We start from the raw sequence: 20,598 nt of genomic DNA, 5'->3' as shown, positions 1-20,598 counted from the left end.
TTTAGATTTAGCTTCACTGAACTGACATAAAAATGAAAATATTCATTTGCTTTCTGAATAAATGGCACCAAGACCATTTTAGACATGGTCCAAAGTAGTCTGGATCTATTCAAGGAAGACTGAAGTAGTCATAAATGTCACTAAGCCATTCTTCTCTGACCTCTGGTGTTAACACATTTTCTAAATCTAAAGCCTACTTGATCTCTTTGTCCGACCACTCTCTGTAAACCCTAGGGTTTACAGATCCATGCTATGTTAAATGTTACTCAAATCAACTGTCTTACCCATTCTGATGTTCCGATTTGAGCTTCAGCAGGTTATCTTGCGTCTTCATGCTTAAATAAACAGAGTTGCTGTCATTTGATTGGCTGATTAGAATGAAAGAGCAGGTGGACAGGTGTACCTTACAAAGATGCCTGTCAGCGCTTATTATCTAGCAAATAATAGCAGCCAAGGAAGCAGTTAATAAAAAAATGAGTTGAAGAGAAGAATGTCCATACCTTTGTTTAATTAAGTTTATTCCTTTACATACATCTGCTCATGAGTCATGTATATACATTTTCTGTCTCTCAGACACACACGCACACATACGACCACTCAAGATTATATAAAAAGGACTCATTTTTTGTGCAGGATTTCATCACAGTCAGATCTACATCGGAACATTTGCTTCTGCAAACATCATGCACACACACCACAAATATGCATACGGCCCTATGCCTCGCTTTACACAGAACAGTTCAAAGTATAGAAAAGTGACAGATGAACCGACAGGCAAACCAGCAGTAATCAAGTGAATTTGGGTCTTTTAACATAAAAAGGCTAAATCTGTTTTTTGTTGGTGCATGTGCTTCCTTCACTTTCTAAATAGAAAGACCACAGAAATGTTATAAAGGTTATTCTTTTTTTTCTCAGGGATATTTCCAAATCTTCAACTGCATCGTTTAGCAATTACTCAAAGTAACATGTGACGCGTGTACTATATGCGACACCCTGGTGTAACAGTGAGATTTTGCTACATTTTGGGGCTTTTCAAAATCTAGTGCAATCCCCTGAGTGTGATCCATGCAATCACCAGACCTCAGTGAACAAAAACTAAGTGGCTTAGCTCAAATTCTTGACATACATAACCTCATAGTCTTCTTATGCTTTCACAAAGGTGTGTGGAGCAGGGAAAGACAATTATACAATCTACTCAAAAAGGCCTTCTTTCAGATTTCCATCTGTTCCTCTCTTTGTCAATGTCAAACATATGCAAGATATGTGATGTGCTTCACGTTGTGATCTGTGACATGGAACCATTTGTTGAAGTAACCATCATGAAGTAGGATTACAGGCTAAATAACTCACTCAGAAACAAGGCTTCATAATCAACATTTTATAACAAAGTGGACTTCTCTGGAGCTGAAAAATCCTGCTAACATCGAACTGCCACCGGCTGCAGCTCCTCATATGACCACCTGAGGCAGGCTCCTTTTAACCATGTTTGCGGCACTCAAACCTTTTTAGGTTGCTTTTAATGGATTTACGCGAAAAATAATAACTGCCTATTATTTAGCAGTTATTTCTGCTAAATATGGCCTATAAATGCCCCTTGTTTGTCAGGCTAGCTGATAACTATAGATGATATAAAAAATGGACATGGCTCCAAGACCTGAAAAAAAAAATGAAGCCAATGTGGAAGAGCCAATACTTGCACTCAGTTGTGATTAAAAACAAAAACAAAAAAAGAGTTCAGGTTCTATAGAAGTCTTTGGAAAAACTGCAATCAAATTAGACACACTTTACTACTGTACGGAGTGCATTTTGTTACTTCCCTTTGAGGTCTGTTACTGGTGTTCACTAACTTCTGCTGGAAAGAGCGGCATGTTTACATATTAGCAGACTGTGGAGAGTCTGAGCTTTTTTTCTGAAAACAACTGGTTCAAACTGGAAGACAAAAACGCCTCATAGAACAGAGTAGGGCTGAAAACTTCTTTACACATATTAGACCTGCTTCATTTCCTTGTTGATTGTTTGAGTTTCCCCATACTATATTGAACGCCCAAATCCTGCTTCATGACACAGATCACTTGTACCACATAACACCTCACAAGGTGGAACTCTTATTCTTTATGCTCATCTCGAGTAAGTTTACATCTAAAACAGAATATCTGCCTTGTACACATCCACATCCTTTACACACGAGTAAGCCAAGGTCAGCAGATAATCAACACCTTTACTTGGCCTCTCTTATGTACAAAGCGATTGTGTGCTTTAGTCACGACACAAGACCCCAGAGAGAAATAAAACAACCAAGGCATTCCTTTGCAGTTACACAAACGATGCTTATTTCATCAATGCACGCTCACATTTATAAATTACTTAAACTAAAAGATTGAAGTATTTTTTTTTCATTACCAAAGAAGAGTATCCTCTGTTTGATTTGTCCAATTTCGGTTATTTTTTTGCTTATGTTTGACACACATAAAAGTTTTGCAAGCATTGTCCGTCTTTTCTTTCAACAAAACAGAAAACAAACCTTCAAATAATAAAAACAAAGAAGAAGAAGAAGAAAAAAAAAAAAAAAAAAAAGCTTTTCTTTAACACCGGTGGCCGTCTCTTCAAGAGTCAGCCCACCACCTGGACACATGTTTAAAACAAACTGCTCCACGTAGCCTGTGTAGCATAAAGACCCATTCATACAGTACAGTCAAAGTGTGTGATTGTCACTGGGTTAGGTTGATGCACAGTGAAGTGACGTGAAAAGAGGCCAGAGGATGCCTGGTATTTGAATAGTGACATTGAGTTCAGCTGTTTTTGCCACTGGCCCAACATGTTCCCGCAGGACCCCCACGTTCCGCTACAGCGTCGATTTGGATGAAGGCTCTTTTGAAGTTCAGTGTTGCGTTGCTTCCTCTGCCTTTAACAAATCGAAAGCACCAAACCAACTATTACAAATGCACTGGCGTGTACTTTTTGCAGGTGAAGTTGGTGGTGTAACATATGAAAGTGTTTTATTGATTGATATATTTTTTAATCATGGTCTGTCTGTGCCATGTGCTTCGGTTAGGAAACATAAAAATGACAAATTTCCAGTCGTGGCTCCCAGAACTCAATTTGAGAGTCTAGTCTCCAGGTATAGTTCCAAAGATCAAGAAAATTGTCCACGGCTGGTTCTCCCCTCACATCCCATAGGCTGATATAGGTTTGCCCAGCTGGCCAAGGTTCAATGGTGATGTCACCCCCCCCCCCCCCCCCCAAAAAAAAAAAAAAGTATGGGGCTGCTGGATTTGTAAACAAGGCTGTAGATATGTTATAGGGAATGGATCCAAGAGAAAACAGGGAGAATAAATGTCAACATAAATGCTGGAGTATTTAAGGAACTGTAATAATTTGGGAACTTTACAGCCATCATGATTCTGTGACAGCGGCAGGCAGCAGAAGAAGTTTCAGATCAGCTGTAGTCAGGCTAGTCCGGTCTGAAGATCGGGACCTTAGGTAGGAATTCTATTAGGATTACCTGCAGGGAATAGAACAAAAGGCTCTCAGTAGTGAGTCAGGGATGTTTCAACAAGATTTAAGTCTTAAGATTTAGGCTGTGCTGAGCCGACCCGAGTAGGTATTGATGGAAAAAAAACTCACTTCACTTGGAGAGGTTTGGCCACAGCGTTTATATCAAAACAGCCACCATCTCACATCTAACTGGGTCACAGATGCAAACCTGTGCAAGCCTATTTGTTTACTTCTGAGTGCCAACTTAACTAAGCAGATCGTGCTAAAGTTACTTTTTCTGAAATACAAAAAAAACCCCCAAAAAACAAGCAGGCTGCCCGTGGCTATACGCAAAACTAGGGCTGCTCAATTAATCGAATTTTAATCACGATTACGATCTGGGCTTTCAACGATCATTAAAAATGACGGAGCCGATTATTAGCCCCTCCCTCATTTATCCGCGACACCTTAAAGGCCGGTCCGTGAAAATATTGTCGGGCATAAACCGGTCCGTGGCGCAAAAAAGGTTGGAGACCGCTGATTAAGAGGACCCGAGGGAAGCTCGGAAAGCTAAGCAGAAGTTATTTGGAGAGGAGAGTGACTGCCGTTGGTTGAAAAGAGAGGTTAAAAACAACTTCAGTGGTGTTGCACACTATTTTATATTATTTTTTAAAGTCATTGTTAACCCTTTAAAGCCGGTCAGAGCAGCACGCTCCGTTTTGTGTAACTATTTTTAAATCCCTGTAGAACCGGAACCGTGTAAGCTAGCGCAATAACCCGGAGGAGTTGTACTTACATCTGATGCCATCAGCTTGTCCTCGGTCACGGTTTCCTTCCACATAAAGCTTTGCAAAAACTGCATAAAAAGCGGTTGCAGGAACAAAAACATAATATTCCAGAAACAGCTTTGCCAATCCGATCAGCTGTTCGTAACACTTCCCACAGTGAAACAGACGTCAGCGCGAACTATCACATGTCCGCCATTTCCTGCCCGAAACCGGAAGTGATGTCATTTTCGCGGAAATTGTAGTTTTTTACTTGTAGGCCTTAAAAGCCTACACTGTAAAAACTGTGATTTGGGTTAATTAGTATCTAATAGGAAAGTAATAGTAACTATTAATCAGTAAAAACATGTATGTGTTGTTTTAATTAAATCTAAGCAAAATTAAACATTTTTGAGATGTTCAGTTATTTAAATTTACACAATTTTGTTTGGGGTAAATTAAGCAATAGTTTTTTGAGCAGATTTAACAAAAATGTATGAGTAGCGTGAAAAATGAAGAAATCTAATAGATTTAACTAATGAAAGCATTTTCATTTCAATCATTCTACACTTCCACCTGTAGTCTGTTGTGCCACGTGCAGGACACACACGCTTCAGCAGTGGATGATGATCTCCATTTTGTCCGAGGTAAGATTATCTGAATTTGTACGAATATACGACACGTTTTAAACAATAACGTATAGCAGTTTTGAGTAAAAGTTCTAAACAGTATGATACGTCAAAATTAGACTAATAATGACCACTGTAATGACAGTATTGTATTTTTACACAAAATGGCACGAAGTGGACTGCTAGCATAAGGTCACTTTCCAAGCCTTCGCAGCTGTGTTACTTAAGAGCTTTGACTAACCACGTTTTACCATATTAAAAAAATATATCAATTATGTATTTCGATGGGCTGTAACCTCCCTCATTTACTTTTAAAATTTTATGAAAACGTTTTGCACTCAGCAGTGAGTGATGTAGTTAAAATCATTTGTGCGGGATTTTGTCAGTCACGGTTTTTCAAAGCTTATGTCTCCACGCAGTGTTTTTCAGTTGTGGTAATTAAGCTAAAGTGGCTCAGTCCAGCAAAATAACTGGTTTTCATTTTCATGCTGTCGGAGCCCTGTGAATTTAGTGCAGGCACAGTTCACATAGAGGGATAATGCAAGTTTCCAGTTAAACTTGGTCGGTGTATCAGTGAGACCCATGCTCAGTCACGATGTAACGATCTTCAAGACAAAGCTACATTCAGGAAATAATATAGTAATACGTGTTTAATCTGACATAAGTCTTTCATAATTTCTATGTTTAACACCCAATGGTGTTTGGATACAGAGATGACCTTGTGTAGATTAAAAGGACATCTTTTCAAATATGGGAAGATATATACAGTATATAAATACACAAATAGTGTTATTTCATGTCATGATCTGTCACCAAATCGGTACAGAAAATAGAGTCTATTCCCTTTTTAATCTAATAAAGAGTTTCATTGTTTTATATGTGAATCTCACCTTTAAAAATTTTAGTATTAATTCAAATTTGTCTTTAACAATTTGTGTGTGTAAAATTTTTACTTTGGAGAGTGCGATTGCTATTAATGTTGTGTTCTTTTCAGTTGTTGGAAGATCCCTCAACTTAAATTCAGCTGATCAGTATGTAGACTATGCATTTTGAATAGGTTTTGATGGATGATTGTATTGAATTAAACTACTAGTTTTGAAATTGAAGCAGCAGAAAATGACAAAGTTGACCCTACTTAATCTAACTTAACTCTGCCCATTTACATTTTATTCTAGGTTGAACGAGATAGAGCTCCATGTAATCACTGATGACCAAACGGAGAAGTTGGTTCTTTCATCAGGGATCCCACCAACAGTAGGAGGAGCTGCAAGGTGTTGTGAAGGATACCTTTGGGATTTCAAACAACTTAAGTCTTCAGTATTTTAAACCAAAATTTCAGGACTACTTCACTATTCGCAGAAGTGACCAGATAAAAGACAAAGACACTGTGAAGGTTGTTGGCATCACCCTGGTCATCCTGCCAGTTTTCGGCAGCCCCTCTGATCAACTGACTATGACTCATCATCCAATCCAGTTGTATCCAATGCAGACTCTGCTGCAACCACATCTTCTCAGGACACCATTATTCTCAAAAGGCAGAAGTTCACAGAACGTTGTGAGCCCTGGCCAAAGCTGTTCCCCATTCCACAGTCTGCACATGAAACTGAAATGTAACTGGAAAGAGCCACCGAGGAGTATAAAAAGAATGGAAATCTTCTGCCCACCTCCAAAGTAAAGACTGACATTCTCGAGAAGTTGGCTGAAACTGTATTTTCAATTATGGCCTATTCTTCCTATTATTTTGGGGCAAGCACTAGTGAAGAATTTCAGTGCATACAATCTAAATTAATCAGAAAAATATTATATTATAAATTTTGTATATGTTTTAAATTCCACAATAAAAACAATTACTGTTTGAATGTTGTCTTTGCGAAATTGATTCATTTTACTCAGAAAAGAAGTTAAATTAATTTGATTTTCTCTTACTATTCAGTCATTAATTATAAAGTTTAATTGGAAAATTAGTGAATCCAATTAGAGTTTTAATTAAAAACAAAAAGTTGTTAATTTTTTTGTAATGGATATTTTAGTCATTTTTACTAAACCTTTGCCAGATCGTTAGTAAATTCAAAGTAATTTTTCTCAGAGATTCATTTCAAATGAACTAATTTTTTGTTATAATTAGGCAATTTTAACCTTCAATTTGAGATTTTGTCCCTAAATTCAACACATATTTAAAAGACAATGTCAATAATATCTATTATTGTTTTTTGTTGAAATTTAATTAACATTTTATCTAAATTTTACATAAATCACTTGAAATTAAATTCTACTTAAGTAAAATAAGTGTCACTTTGTTGCCATAGGTTTTTTAAGTAACCTCTAGTCACAGTTTTTACAGTGTATACTGGTCATGTTTGACTTTTCTGAATAGTTTCTGAGATGCTTAGAACTCGAATTGCACTGCTGGAAATAGTTTATTTTGATGCACCTGCTGTTTTCTTTGCAAATTTGCATCATAGGATTGTTTTTTCGTTTTTCCTGCAGTATATAAAAATTGGTGTATCTCCAAAATAAAACTATGAAGACACTCAAAATAAATTTCCTGTTGTTGTAAAGTATTTTTTGCAACTTTTTTGTATTTAAAGTTTTGAGGGATAAGCCTCTTAAATTTCTCCAAGCAGAAATATATGTAAAAAAAACAAAAACGATTTTCAATTTTTTTTGTAGTTTATTGCACTTTTTTGCAATTAATGTAGTTACTATGGACTTAATGCATACATATTATTAAAATATGGGCTATAATAGTTGTATAGCAACTTGAAATGCTCCCACAAATGGCACTACAACATGTAAAAAAATAATATAAGCTCTGGCGGACTTGGTTCTATAGTAGGTCTTAAAGGGTTAAATAAATATCGTCAAATAATCGAGATTTCAATTTCAGTGAAAATAATCGTGATTATCATTTTTGCCTACGCAAAACTATGAAAAAGAGGAACTGGCTGATGGATAAATGGCTATTGTGTTACCATTATGAGGAAGCCAGATATATTAACAGATAACAACCACAGAATATTACATTTTGTGTATCTTTACAAGAATCAATATGCTGCGTTTATATTTAGAGGAGCATGTCAGCCTCTTCTAAACACAATTAAACTGGCACAGAATCAGATGAAGTAGCTGAAAGCTGGCTGGATAAACAACATCTGTATATAAAAGCCCAGACACCATGACACAAAATTGCTAATGTTAGTAATAAGAAACGCTAATACTAGTAGGTTAAACTAATTTGTAATATTTTGTTAATGCACAACAAAAGACAAGGTGGTACACAACCACTAGCCAGGGCTGTGGATTGCAGGAGCCCCATTTACTCGACAACTAAATATACTCAATTAAAAAGTTGTTGTTTTTTTTCTACCCCTTTCTTTTGGACTGAGCAACAATGCGCTACACTAATCGATCAAAGACACGCAAGCATACACTGCAGATACAATAACTGCCTAACATCTGCGCTCAAAAAGGTTGGAGATATGATACTTTTCCATGGTGCAGCGATAAACCTGTAACTACATGAACAACCACAAACCAACCCTCGGCACAATTTATCATCTGAAATAGTACCTCTTGAGTTAAAATCAGCAGCTTTTTAACGCAATCTGGTAGTGGGTGTAACACCTAGTATACTTTCTTTAACTGTACTGGGATAATTGCACCACTGAAAAGAGCTAATACTTACATATTCCATCATGTTGTTGGTTTCACACTTCCTTTTGCTTAGTCTCCAATGCAAACACAACTACACAGAAACAGTGATTATAGAAGATTAGATAAGTTTCATCAACCCACACATTTCAAATGATGCCTTCATTGCTTACCTTGTGGTAAAGTCTGCTGTTTTCCCACTCCAAAAGTTTCTCTATAGATCTTCTTGTCTGGAAAAAGATATTAGATGATACTGTTGTGAAAAAACGGCCTCATATCAACTTAGGGCACAACATTTTTTGTTGTGTTCACTGTGATGCTGCAACAAATGCGTAACATTTTCAAACTGTGGGACGAAGTGAATGGGCATCTCACCCTTTTGCTGAGGCAGATGACGGGCCACAAACTGAAGCCCAGTGTGCAACAGCAGCAAAGACAACCACACAGAAGCCACCGCACATTCACCGGGAGCGTCTTTCTTAGGCAGCTGTTCACACGATTGATACTGGCTTTGAATTCCTCTGGTGCCACCTAAGGGAAGCACACAGTATTACTTTTATTATTAAAAGTATGTATATTCACACTTTTAGCACCATTAAATGTGGATCAAATATCTGTATTTCGTACAAAAAAAAAAAAAAAAAAGAGGAAAGAAATTAATTTAAATGACGCACTACATGTTGATTCTGATCTAAATCCCACGGTCATGGTTTGCTTTCAATAAAAACAACACACTCACCTTTCCTGTAAGTGCTGAAGGAAATTCTGACTCGAATTTGTTACTGAGTCCAAACCTGAAAGTAGGTAAAAAATTACATTTTTACTTACAACATTAAAGATGAAACTGTATCAGACATGAACCACTATTAGAGATTTAATATACTTTTAGTGCAGAAATTAAAAATCACATCACAACATCTTTCTGAGACCCACAGCAAAGAGAAGCTATTTACTTTATCAGAACAAAAATAATTATTTTATAATTCATCTAAAACATTCAAAGATAATGTATAATACACAGTTCAAACATCCCATACATCTGTGTACTATCACACAGACCTGCTTATTTAGCTTCTGTCACTGTTAATTTTGAATTACACAAACAAATCTAATGTTCAACGCAAAGAGCAGCGTAGTGTAAAACACTGTGAGAATGAATGTGAGGCACTGTTAAATTAAAGAAACAGTACCAGTAGGTTAAACTCCCCAAAACAGTAAGGACACAGATTTATGTTTGGAGGTAACTCAACTGTAAGCTCATTTCCACCCAACTAAACTGGACATTTAAAAAAAAAAAACCCAACTTTTAAATCCACAAATGTAAATTGGCTGAAATACGGAGGTATATTTATCCATTCAAGGCACAAAACTTTAACAAACTGCAACCTTTATCCCTTTCCCGTCTTTATTCTTAGTATTTGTACGCTTGATACTCTTCCTTTTTTTTTTTTTTTGAAGAGACAAGGTAAGATAAGCGGAAAAAACAAGTTAAGCGTATACTTGTTTGGAAAAAAGCTCTACTCTCAGTACAGTCAACTACTTAAGAATACAATTTCTTTACTCAAGATATGGTAGGTTATTACTAGCTTTAATTGTGAGAATACCTATTTACGGACACAGTACTGTCTTGTGTTGTAATGATCGGTATAAACAGCTCTGAAAGTCTGTACTTAACTTCAAAAAAATGAAACCAGTGATGGGAACACGTTGTCACAACTTGACAATAGCTACAATAAAAAAATCTCAAGAAAGGTCAAATTTATCTGAAGCTAGACCCGATCATTCACTTCTCGGTTAGTTAGCTTGATGCTAAGTTAGAAGCTAACTAGCTAGGCTAAGCCAGACAGCGGCAGCTAACGCAGCTAGCCACCGGTTACCCACGGAAAGCTGTGTTAGCCGCCGCATTTTACAGTAACGTTAAACTGTTTTGTAGACCCCCGTGAGCTCTGTCAGTTCCTTACACAGTTACGTGACCGGACCCTCGCACCACTACCGGGTCCGGAGCGTACTTAAGGAGCTGTTCTTCCGCGGCCCTGTCCTCGTCCTCCTCTTCCTCCTCCTCCTCTTCGTAGATCTCATCAAAGTCCTCCATCATCGCACGACTCGGCCTCGCGCTTCCCGGGACAGACACCGGGAGAGACACGATGCCGACAAACAGCGAAACCTTACAGAGAAATAGGACAAAAAGTATCGGGGAAGACGGCCACAAAAATATCGAGCAGTCCCGGAGACGATACAGTTTCACATCGTTCTGAGATCTCTGAAACAAAACATCAACATCCGCCGCAGTAACCGTACGACACCGGAAGAGGGACAGACTTCTTTTCAGACTTTTTTTTTAACAAGCCGATTCACAAAACAAGGCTTTGGTGTCGCGTGTAATTTTTATATGTACTTTTTGTTAAATAAAATAAAATAAAATATGATAGCAATCCATTTTGTTTGGATGCACTTTTCATAGAGGTGTAATTGAGGAATGTACAGATGTACAGAAAAACACCAAGAACAGCACAATTCACAGTTAAACAACGAAGGCCACTATATGAAATAACAATATATAAAATATGTAAAACTAATTCGAGAAATATTTGTAAACAAGTATTCAATTACAGCTCTCTGCAATGTACTAACCCAGGAAGATGGATATGTGTGTGAATGTGTGTGTGAATGGGTGGATGACTGGATGTGTAAAGCGCTTTGGGGTCCTTAGGGACTAGAAAAGCGCTATACAAATACAGGCCATTTACCATTTACCATCTGTAAAAATCCCAGGTCATTCCATAGATAGATGTTTTTGAAGGCATCTATCTGTGGAATGACATTTACTGCTGTCTAGTGATACTGATATTCCACAGCACATTTTATTTAAAAAATCAGAGTTATCACAATTTGACGCACTGATGCGTGTGAGAGGTTCAAATGGCAAAAAATATTTGTCTCACTTGCTCAGTAAAACAAAGGGAGAACTGAAGTATTGCATTAAGTTTCCTTCATGCTCTTTGAGCTGAGTTATTATTATTTATAGTTTTCATAATTATTGACTGTAGCATTTAATCACTGGCAGTTTTATGTCATTTTAAAAACCTTTATAAACTATTGAGCTTTTCAGTCGGTGTTTCACAGTCTAATATGGTGTCTTGATGCATACTCAATCTCCCAACTATTTAGGAGTCTTGCATGTTGTTATATGAAGATTATTCAAGTATCTTAAACTTGTACAAATACTTGTGGGAAAGAAAAAAGTGCATCTCTTCACTTTGAGCAGAAGGCGCAGAAGTGTGAATGATAGCTAGAGGATGGGCAGTTAAAACCGGAAGCTGAGCAAAGTCTTTTTCAAAATATGACTTGAATGTCGTTGGTTAAATCTTAGAACATACATGTTTTTACTAAAATAAATTAGAGGGAAACTTATTTTGAAAGTTTTACCGAGAAGTTTTCTTATTACCCATGCTAGCCGCCCTGATTCATACCTAGCTAGATGTTTGTACAGTAAGTTAATTTGGTGTGCTTTTTATCGATATATTGCATCACAGACTGCACGCCATTTCTATCCATCAAAAAGGAAACATCCTGAGAAAGTCACAGAAGCCTTCGGCTCGAAACATCCCGAAATGGCACTTCTTCCTCTTTAGGAAGTGAAGACATCGATGAAGCAGTTCGGCAAGTCTTGCTCAACTTCTATTTAGCTCATTAATCGTGGATATCCTGAGTTGGATGATAAAATGGCTCTCACTGAGCATATTAAGATGATCTGCAAAATTATCAAAGATATTGTTCCAGCTTTCACCAGCGGGATTGTCACAGTGAGCATCATATCGTGTGTTTTATTTGCAATCCAAACATGTTTGAGCTTAAAACAAGGCATCTTCAGCATCGGCGCAAGTGTTTTTCAAAACGGACACCTATACTGCATCCTGATGTTTCCCTTTTACCACCGAACCTTTGCTCAGCTTCTTCTGAACATCACAACTTTGGTGTTTCTCAGCGGGAGCTTGGAGAAAGGTGTGGGGACGGTCCGTTTCCTCTTTCTGTTCCTCCTGCTGTCCTCGATCATAGGCTTGTTTTACAGCTTCATGGATCTCCTGCAGGAGGACGGCTTCCAGGGTCACACTGAGGGGTTGGTTCCCGTCACTCTTGCCTCTGTGGCTATAACTACCATGCACACAAAGATGACTAAAGCCTTTCTATGTGGAGTGAGTTTTCCCACTATGGCCCTTCCTTGGGTGTTCCTTGTCATCACCACTGCTCTGGTCCCTCACTGTGTGCTGCCCTGTAATGTGATTGCCATCCTGGTTGGGGTGATGTACGGTAAAGGATGGGTCTCTTTTCTGGACATGTCTGAGGCAAAGGCTGGAGTTCTGGAGAAGTTGTTGCCTTTCAGGCTGTTCAGGACCGTCAGCGGTGATATGTTCATCCCAGCTTCCTCCGAGGACAGGAAGAAGACCTTGCTTCCACAGATCAATCCCACACCTGGGTCTTACCCAGTGCAAGCTTATGCTCCATTACCCACTGCCAACACTGCTGCCATGACTTATGAAGGCTGGCCACACCAGGCGAGTCCCACACCACCTCTTAGTCTTCATGGACATGTTGCAGGACACAGCTCTGGACACTTTTCACCACAGAGTTTCGACCACAGCTGCAACCACAGTCACAGCCATGGCCACGGTCACAGTCATGGTCATAGCCATGGCCATAAGAGCGGAGGATCACTGTTACAAGAGTAGATATTTTCAGATGAGTTTGCCTTGGCAAGGATCCACTTATGAAGGCTTATCCTATATAAAAGCTACTCAGTTTTTATCATCTATAAGATCCTGCAGCATCTCAGCACTGATTGTTTCTGCCTGCTTGTATAATTAATTGTAGTTTTTTTTTTTTTTGAAAGTTCAAATATTTCTGGTGACTTGTCATTTTTAAAAATTCCAATTTTCTATATTTTTATTCCTACTAATTAAAAATTAAATAAAAACCTTCTAATCTCTTTCTTACAAATTGGAAACCAGAATTGATGCACAGAAGTAACAATACAGACCATGCAGTTAATACAGACCCTAATAGGGCTGTATTAACTGCATGGTCAACCCATAAGAAAAATGACAATCAAGTATAACTAATAACCAGTGTGCAGTGTTGTTGGAGCAGTCATGTTTTCCCAGTATTTCTTAAAATATTCCAATCTTTTTATGGTAGTATTAAAAAACTTATTTTATTAGACCACCAAATTCAACTATTTATGTTCCTGGTAAGAAATGCATGTAAATAATTGCAACTTGGCATCAAGAAAGCAATAATGTGCTTTACCAGTTTTTGTAAAAGTACATCTGAAAATTCATGGATAACTATATTTTAGCATTAAATATATTTTGATTAAAAGTGTTTGCACATACTGGTGGAATAACCAAATAACACCAAATATGATTTTTATGCCAGTGCTATTAATTTATGGGAGCTGCTGCGTAATCCTTACGCTAGTTGGTGATCTAGTAAAATTGCTAAGCACTGTATCTTTCTATTTTTCTTTTTTTGTCTGATTATCTGAATTTGGTGTCAGCAGGATGTACTCCACTTTCTGTGTTGCATCTAGACAAACAGTCCAAACAAATTTCACTGATTAGGTTTAGAGAGTGGTTTCCTTGGTGGTTTTGGTCCATTTCTCTGCAAGTTAAATTGTCATATTTACGCCTAAATTAAAGGCCTCTGTGATGAGTAAAACAGAAGTTTCTCTTTCACTATTAAACTCCCTGTTGTACTTGCACCATGGTATTAAACATGATGCAATTACAACAGTGCTTAAATCATTGTAACAACTGCAGGTTAGGAAAGCGTCTTAAACTCTGGATGCAAGTTCAAACAAGTCAAATGCACCTCCAGGGTTTTTTGTTTTGAACCTTTGCCTTTATCCTAGTTAATAGAAAATTTTTTGATAAAGTCACATTAGTGTGAAAACACAGAGCACCAAGACCTGAAACTGTTTGGTTTTATTAATACTTAAAAGACAAAATTATCATAATCTTGTACATCATGAAAAGTGACCACTGAAAAGCCCGTGTCCTGTACAATAAGTGACACTCGAATACTGATCACATCTTATTTTCACCAAAGGACTCATTCCTCCCAAGCGTCTCCATAGATGTTCTTCTTCACTGTACAGAGACAGAAGGAGAAATGCAAATTATTTTACAAATTACTTAAAAGACAGGCTGTACTTGCAAATCGACCTCTATCTATCCACCACCATTTTTTAAGGAAATTATCCTAGTCCTCCTGTAAGGTGCAATCCACACTGCATCTTGAATTATAATAAAAGGCAGTAATGAGGTCAAATTTCTCCCTCCCTACTATTTGTTTCCATGCCAGTTGCTCCTCTGCTTGTTCACGATATAGATGCAGGCGCATCACAGGAATAGGATTCTGCTGCCACGACTAAATAAGGTTTTCTTCTTTGATGGACTTCCAGACATTTGGTTTTGTACATTTTACTTCCTTGAATTCTATAAGATTTTTTTTTCTCTCAGCTGTTGCTATAATTTAATTATTGTGTCATTTAATGCTAACTTACAGACATTGTCAGAATTATAGACTATGAAGCAACTCCTTTAACAGCTAACTTTGAACCTCTGTAAGACACCACTTTAGAGACACAAATATACAGTTCTATAATGTTGGTTATCTTCCATCTAGTTTGGCCAAGGAAGGAAAAAAAAAGTATATATCAAGTTCTATATATGCCTTAGCAGTAACCACCTACCATCTTTCTTGGGTCTTTCTGGCTCTTTTGCAGGTGGTGTTTTGAGCAATGCGTCAGCTTTCTGAGTGAGTGTGACCTCATAGTTCTCTCTGTTTTTGAGCCTCAGGTCCTCATAGAGGATAGACTTCCTCTTGGGCTCCTCCTCTTCCACATATGACTGGACTGAAATTTACAGGGCAAAAGATGGGATTTAAAAAAAAAAAAGTTCATTTCTACTGGAAAGTTTTGTTGAAATGTTTGGATGATTAAATTAACTCAGTCTGTGAATTCAGTGGACACCTTTTGCAACTTACATGTTTAATCTCAGTAAGAATACAAGTTACAATATAACATTTGCAAAAAAGTAGTTTGATGCTTTATACACTGATTACTTTTTAGAATGAGAGGATTAAAAATTAAAAATAGTATTTTGCAAAGAGGTATGTTTGGAGGTGTGAAGGGGAGACTTTTAAACCCAAGAACACTGTATCATCAAGCATGGGGGTGGTAGTTTATGATCTGCAGCTGTTTTGGTGCCAGTGGTACATTATACAAAGTGGAAAGAATAATGAAGAAGGGCCACGTCTTAATCCATGCTCAATAATCCACGTAAGGAAATCTGAAATCTCAAAAAAGTTGATTTTGTTCATCTGGACGCAGCTACTTCCTAATTCTTCAAATTCACCTAAAATCAGCAGACGAACGATTGAAACTTGGACACAACTGAGTGTTCCAACAGGACAATGATCTCAGTACTTTAAAACTGACTTTGCAATAGATAAAGCAGGTTGCCATTAAGCTGGAGTTGCCTTCAGAAAGCTTAGACCTTAAAGTCTATTAAAAAATTTTGGAGTATGCTCAAAAAGTCAGACCTGTACCACAAAATCAACAGATTTAAATTAACCAAGAAATCCAGCCAGCACTATGCCAGAAGCTTGTTGATGACTACCAGAAGCATATGGCTAAGGTGCAACTTGCTAAGGGACATATAACAAAATATCAAGGGAGATATGTGTATCTATTTTTGAGCCTGTGTGGATTAGAGAACATCCAAAGTAAATTCAAATTTGTGCAACCAACTCTTGTTTTGTTTTGTTTTAAAAAAAAAAGTAATTTCAGATGTATGCCGAACAAGAAAAACTAGTAAATGCTGGACTTTGATGACCACCTAACTGTAACAAGTGAAAAGGATAGAAAAGGTCTTTCCTTTTCACTGGTAGCACTTTTCTATTCTTGCTGCAAGCAAAATTCAGAGAGCACTTTATCAATACAATATTAACACTCGTGGAAAATTAACTGAAGACGGCTAGTGGGAGCCGCAAACTCCTTGCAAAAAAAGAGAACAGGAAGCTTTGGCCCCAGGACTTTCTTTTGGTGAGCTACTGTGGAGAACTCAATTGTGAATAACCCACATATTGCCCGTTTGGAATACCTGGAGCAGTAAAGTCATCTCCTCTGTCCATCTGTGCTGGTGGGTCTGGACTGTAGCCATATCCATAATCTTTGCTGTAGGTGTGGCTCGAGGCTTCTGCAGGCTGGAATATGGGTTCAAAAGACTGAGAGTCTGGGTCACCCAACTCTGACTGAGGACCCTGGGATCTGTAAAGAAGGGGACAAAATGCTAAAGGCAATGCTGCTGACAGTTAATCTCAACAGGCCAGCATTTAATTAAGTGCATGTGATACTCACTTCAGTGGAGGCAGGCCTGACTTCTGTCTGATAATCTCGCCAAGAGGAGAGTTCTCCAGCCTCTTGAATTTTTCCTGACATGTTTTCATATATGACAGTTTTCCAGCCAGGTAGCCACAGAAACCAGCAACTGTAGGGTCAAACACAGTCAAAAAAAAAAAGAAACGAGAAAACAACACAAACTGAGTTTAACAGAGAGGTTTTTCTTATTCTACTCAGTAAATACAGGGCAAGTGTGTGTATGTGTGTATCCCACATATTTAACACTTATAAACTTACAGGCAACTTTGGGTAAAGATCCAAATCTTGGAGATGCAGACAGAGCCCCTGCAAATTTAACACATTCATGTCAACTTGAGTATCAACATGTGACAATGTTCATTTAACTGATATTGTGCCGATTCCAGTACAGCAGGGATGTTAAACACATGGCCCTGGGGCCAGAATGATCTCGTCCCTCTGGATGCTTTAGAAAATGTGAAAATTACAAAGGAGAGCATAAATTTCAACATTTCACTGTGCTTTCTGTCAGTTTTAGAGCCATCTTACAAACAGAAATATCAGCAACCCATCAACAGCTCTGTCCTTGCCAGTCCCCAAGACTCCATAGAGGAAGTGGGTGAGAGCAGGATGTTAACCATGCTAATGTTCATTATGGACATTAGCATGGTCCACATCCACAGTCTCTTACCCCCTGCATGAGACTGTGGATGCCCTGAGCAGGTCCTTCAGCAGTAGACTGTTACAGACACTGTGTAGGAACGAGCACTATCGCAAGTCCTTCATCCCAACAGCAGTCAGAGTGTACAATGTAGACACAGAAAAAACACCATCTAAAAATACTTGTGTATAAATATAATGTCTAATTTACTTTTTCTTTCTGACCCTTGTAACAAGGGAATTTCCACAGTGTGGAATTAGTAAAGTATCTATAATTATAGATTTTTTTTTAAAATTATTGTTAATACTCCATTAATTAGCAGAAGTTCAAGTTTTTCACTATGTTCTTTAGAAATCAATGTTTTGTGGTAAAATTCGATCAAATTTATCTGTAAAATAAAAAACAAAGCTACATTTCTTTCTAAACATTTAAGACCAAAGTGACACGCCAATTCACTCCCACATATTTTCTTTATAAATTGTTTTCATAAGACTTCTCTTACGTCTTCAGAGTGAAAGAAAGAGGAACACTTTATAATACGTATGACTGATCTGTCCTATTGAAAACCAGATTGGACTGCTCTGAATGTGGCCCACTGTGTAAAATGAGTTTGACACCCCTGCTCCACAGTATGAACAACATTACCTCTGGCCACTAGGGCTTGGGTAATAGCCATGCTGATCACAGAGAAGGGCACCGCTGTGGAGAAATCATAATGATGTCAGTGTAAACACGACGGAGTCACAACAAACAACATTTTCACATCCTAAACCATCAAGCTGGCGTGCACGGGAAACTTACACCTGTAAAAAAAGCTCTCCTGGTTGCACTCTCTCAACACTCTCCTCTCTTCTTCTGTGGGGATGTAGTCAATGTTCAGCGGCGTCTGCAGGTTAACGCAAACACCTTACTGTTAGTTAACAGCCGCTAGAAGTCATAGAAATCCATGCAAACGTATCCATCTTCAAATTACTGAAATTAAAACGGAGGGCAACAAAGCACACACCCCTCTCCATAAAACTGCGCGTGCAGTTCATCCAAAGTCACTGCCAGCTACCGTAAGCTAACGTGTTAGCATCTAAATTAGTGCGTGTTTATCTCCATGTTTTACCTGCGCCGGTTGGTGCTGCCGCTCGCCCGGGAAACCTGTAGTGGAGGACGACATACTGACGATAATGTCCAAGCTTCCTGACACCTCAAAGCATGTGAACTAACATAGTATAAGCCACTCGGCGTACTGACTTGTCTAGAGTTTGGTACAATGTCATTGCTACAGATTGGTTGACATTAACCCGGAAGTTAAAGGAAAGTTGCATTTGTTTAGCTAACAAAAAAGGAGAAAAGAAAGCCTGTTAATCTCAGTTTTACTGCTGGAATGTAATCTCCCATGAACATGATTCCAAATAATAAAAAATAAACATCGTTGCAATTGTATTACTTTAAAACATCAGAAAGCGCTCTCAACTGGGTCTTTTATTTTGGAAAAAAAAGGCTGTTAGAGCGGTACTAATGTTGTCAACCCGCTCCCTCTAGTGGAGGTGAACTATTTTCTGTCACTTTCCGGTTCACATCTTCATATTATGCAAACTATTTAATTGTTTTCATAATCATAACTGCCTTATTGTGTGGCTATTGGTTTGCTGGTAAGAAGAATACATTTTTTTAGAGCCACACGCCCAAAGAGATCCGATACTAATGAGAATTATTAGAACAATAGTTTCTTGCCTGTCAAATAGTGTAATCTTGGACATTTGTCATAGAGTCGGTTAAAGACGGCTAAAGACTCTATGACTCTACTTTATTACTAGTAGTCTGATTACTAGTAATAAAGTAGTAATCAGACTACTAGTAATAAAGTAGCTGAAGATACAATTTAAAAAGGGTTCTTTGCTAAGTTGTCTGTTATGTGTAGACACAACACTGTTCCATCTCTTAAATTGCACAGCCTTTTCATGAACAAATCATTCATAGGTCAGTATTAAGTGACTTAAGAAACAAAAAGCATTCCTGTGAAAATAGCCAGGTGCAAGTACTTTGATTTAATATAAACAAAAAAGCAGCCATTGTCTTTTAAAAGACCTTGATAAAACTGAAGAAGCATTTCTCAAGAACATTTTATTAAAAACATGACAGGAAAGTCTGGCTGCTAGAAAGCAAAATGAGGGGTGACTCAAGATGTTTGCACAGTTTGTCACATAATCATATATGTCTCATCATATTACATTTTACAATACTGCAACTTTTATAATATACATTATGCATGCTACGTAATATTTCAATTGAATAACACATTACATTTTACTATAATTTTGTCCATGTTGTACTGATTATTTAGACTTTACAGACAGCAAAATACTTTCCAGAGTTGCACAACTAATTTTTCTGTACTTCGTTAGTGATGTATCAGTTTAGGAACCATTAATGGCAACTTGATTTTCATTAAAAATAATATACAGGGCCACAAATGGGTGATAAGAGCCAAATTGTGCAGTGCTGTAATATCATGGTATAGTGCCTAGATGATGCTGTTGCACTTGTAAACTGAAAAAGACTTTGCCTCACATCCTCCTGAGAACCAGCCTATTAATTTATGTCCTCTTTAATGGACAATTGTTTTTGTTCTATGTCTTTGGACATATTTGAGCTACCATAATAAGCCCCGTTGTGTTCAAAAGAGAACATCCTGGCTTTTCCAATGATATCTCATGTGTTTGGGTGGCCTCTTTCATCTCCAAATAGGCGGGACATCACAAAAGAAGTTCAACTAAAACATAATTGTTTACTTGGTTTTCAGAAGGACATGCCATGTAGAGGCACATATATGCATCAAAGGTCTTTTAATGCTTCTATTAAGGAGAAGATCAAGCCTGTGAATCTTTTTATCCTAAGCATGTTCAAAATAAGTACAGCAGAAGAGAGACCACAATCAATAAAAGTAAAAGAAAACTAAAAGACAATGTCAGTTGTATCCTTTGTCACCTTAGTTATCTTCCATTTGGT

At 37.7% G+C, this 20,598-nt stretch overlaps 3 protein-coding genes across 4 annotated transcripts; 1 reads left to right on the top strand and 2 right to left on the bottom strand.

The window, feature by feature from the left end:
- Positions 1–491: 491 nt before the first annotated feature.
- On the bottom strand, positions 492–10,833 carry chic2 (cysteine-rich hydrophobic domain 2). 2 transcript variants are annotated; one of them, XM_082537214.1, is made up of 6 exons: positions 10,528–10,833; positions 9,258–9,312; positions 8,894–9,049; positions 8,692–8,748; positions 8,553–8,612; positions 492–3,502 (listed from the first exon to the last, which is right to left on the bottom strand). In XM_082537214.1, the coding sequence occupies exons 1-6, from the start codon at positions 10,611–10,613 to the stop codon at positions 3,452–3,454; spliced, it is 465 nt and encodes a 154-aa protein (XP_082393340.1). In that variant the 5' UTR covers positions 10,614–10,833; the 3' UTR covers positions 492–3,451. The 2 variants fall into 2 exon arrangements, with proteins under 2 accessions (XP_082393340.1, XP_082393339.1); XM_082537213.1 differs by having other exon boundaries at positions 10,480–10,832.
- A 1,007-nt stretch (positions 10,834–11,840) lies between these two features.
- rhbdd2 (rhomboid domain containing 2) lies at positions 11,841–14,357 on the top strand. Its single transcript, XM_082535155.1, has one exon. The coding sequence runs from the start codon at positions 12,241–12,243 to the stop codon at positions 13,243–13,245; it is 1,005 nt and encodes a 334-aa protein (XP_082391281.1). The 5' UTR covers positions 11,841–12,240; the 3' UTR covers positions 13,246–14,357.
- Positions 14,358–14,481: 124 nt separating this feature from the next.
- LOC309707683 (OCIA domain-containing protein 1) lies at positions 14,482–18,902 on the bottom strand. Its single transcript, XM_082535158.1, has 8 exons — positions 18,710–18,902; positions 18,400–18,484; positions 18,244–18,297; positions 17,217–17,264; positions 16,938–17,067; positions 16,681–16,847; positions 15,270–15,431; positions 14,482–14,664 (listed from the first exon to the last, which is right to left on the bottom strand). The coding sequence occupies exons 1-8, from the start codon at positions 18,761–18,763 to the stop codon at positions 14,627–14,629; spliced, it is 738 nt and encodes a 245-aa protein (XP_082391284.1). The 5' UTR covers positions 18,764–18,902; the 3' UTR covers positions 14,482–14,626.
- Between the last annotated feature and the right edge of the window lie 1,696 nt (positions 18,903–20,598).

This window comes from Aulonocara stuartgranti, assembly GCF_965226115.1.
Source record: "Aulonocara stuartgranti genome assembly, chromosome: 6".
Classification (NCBI taxonomy): Eukaryota; Metazoa; Chordata; class Actinopteri; order Cichliformes; family Cichlidae; genus Aulonocara; species Aulonocara stuartgranti.
This window is presented reverse-complemented; position numbering and strand designations above follow the sequence as displayed.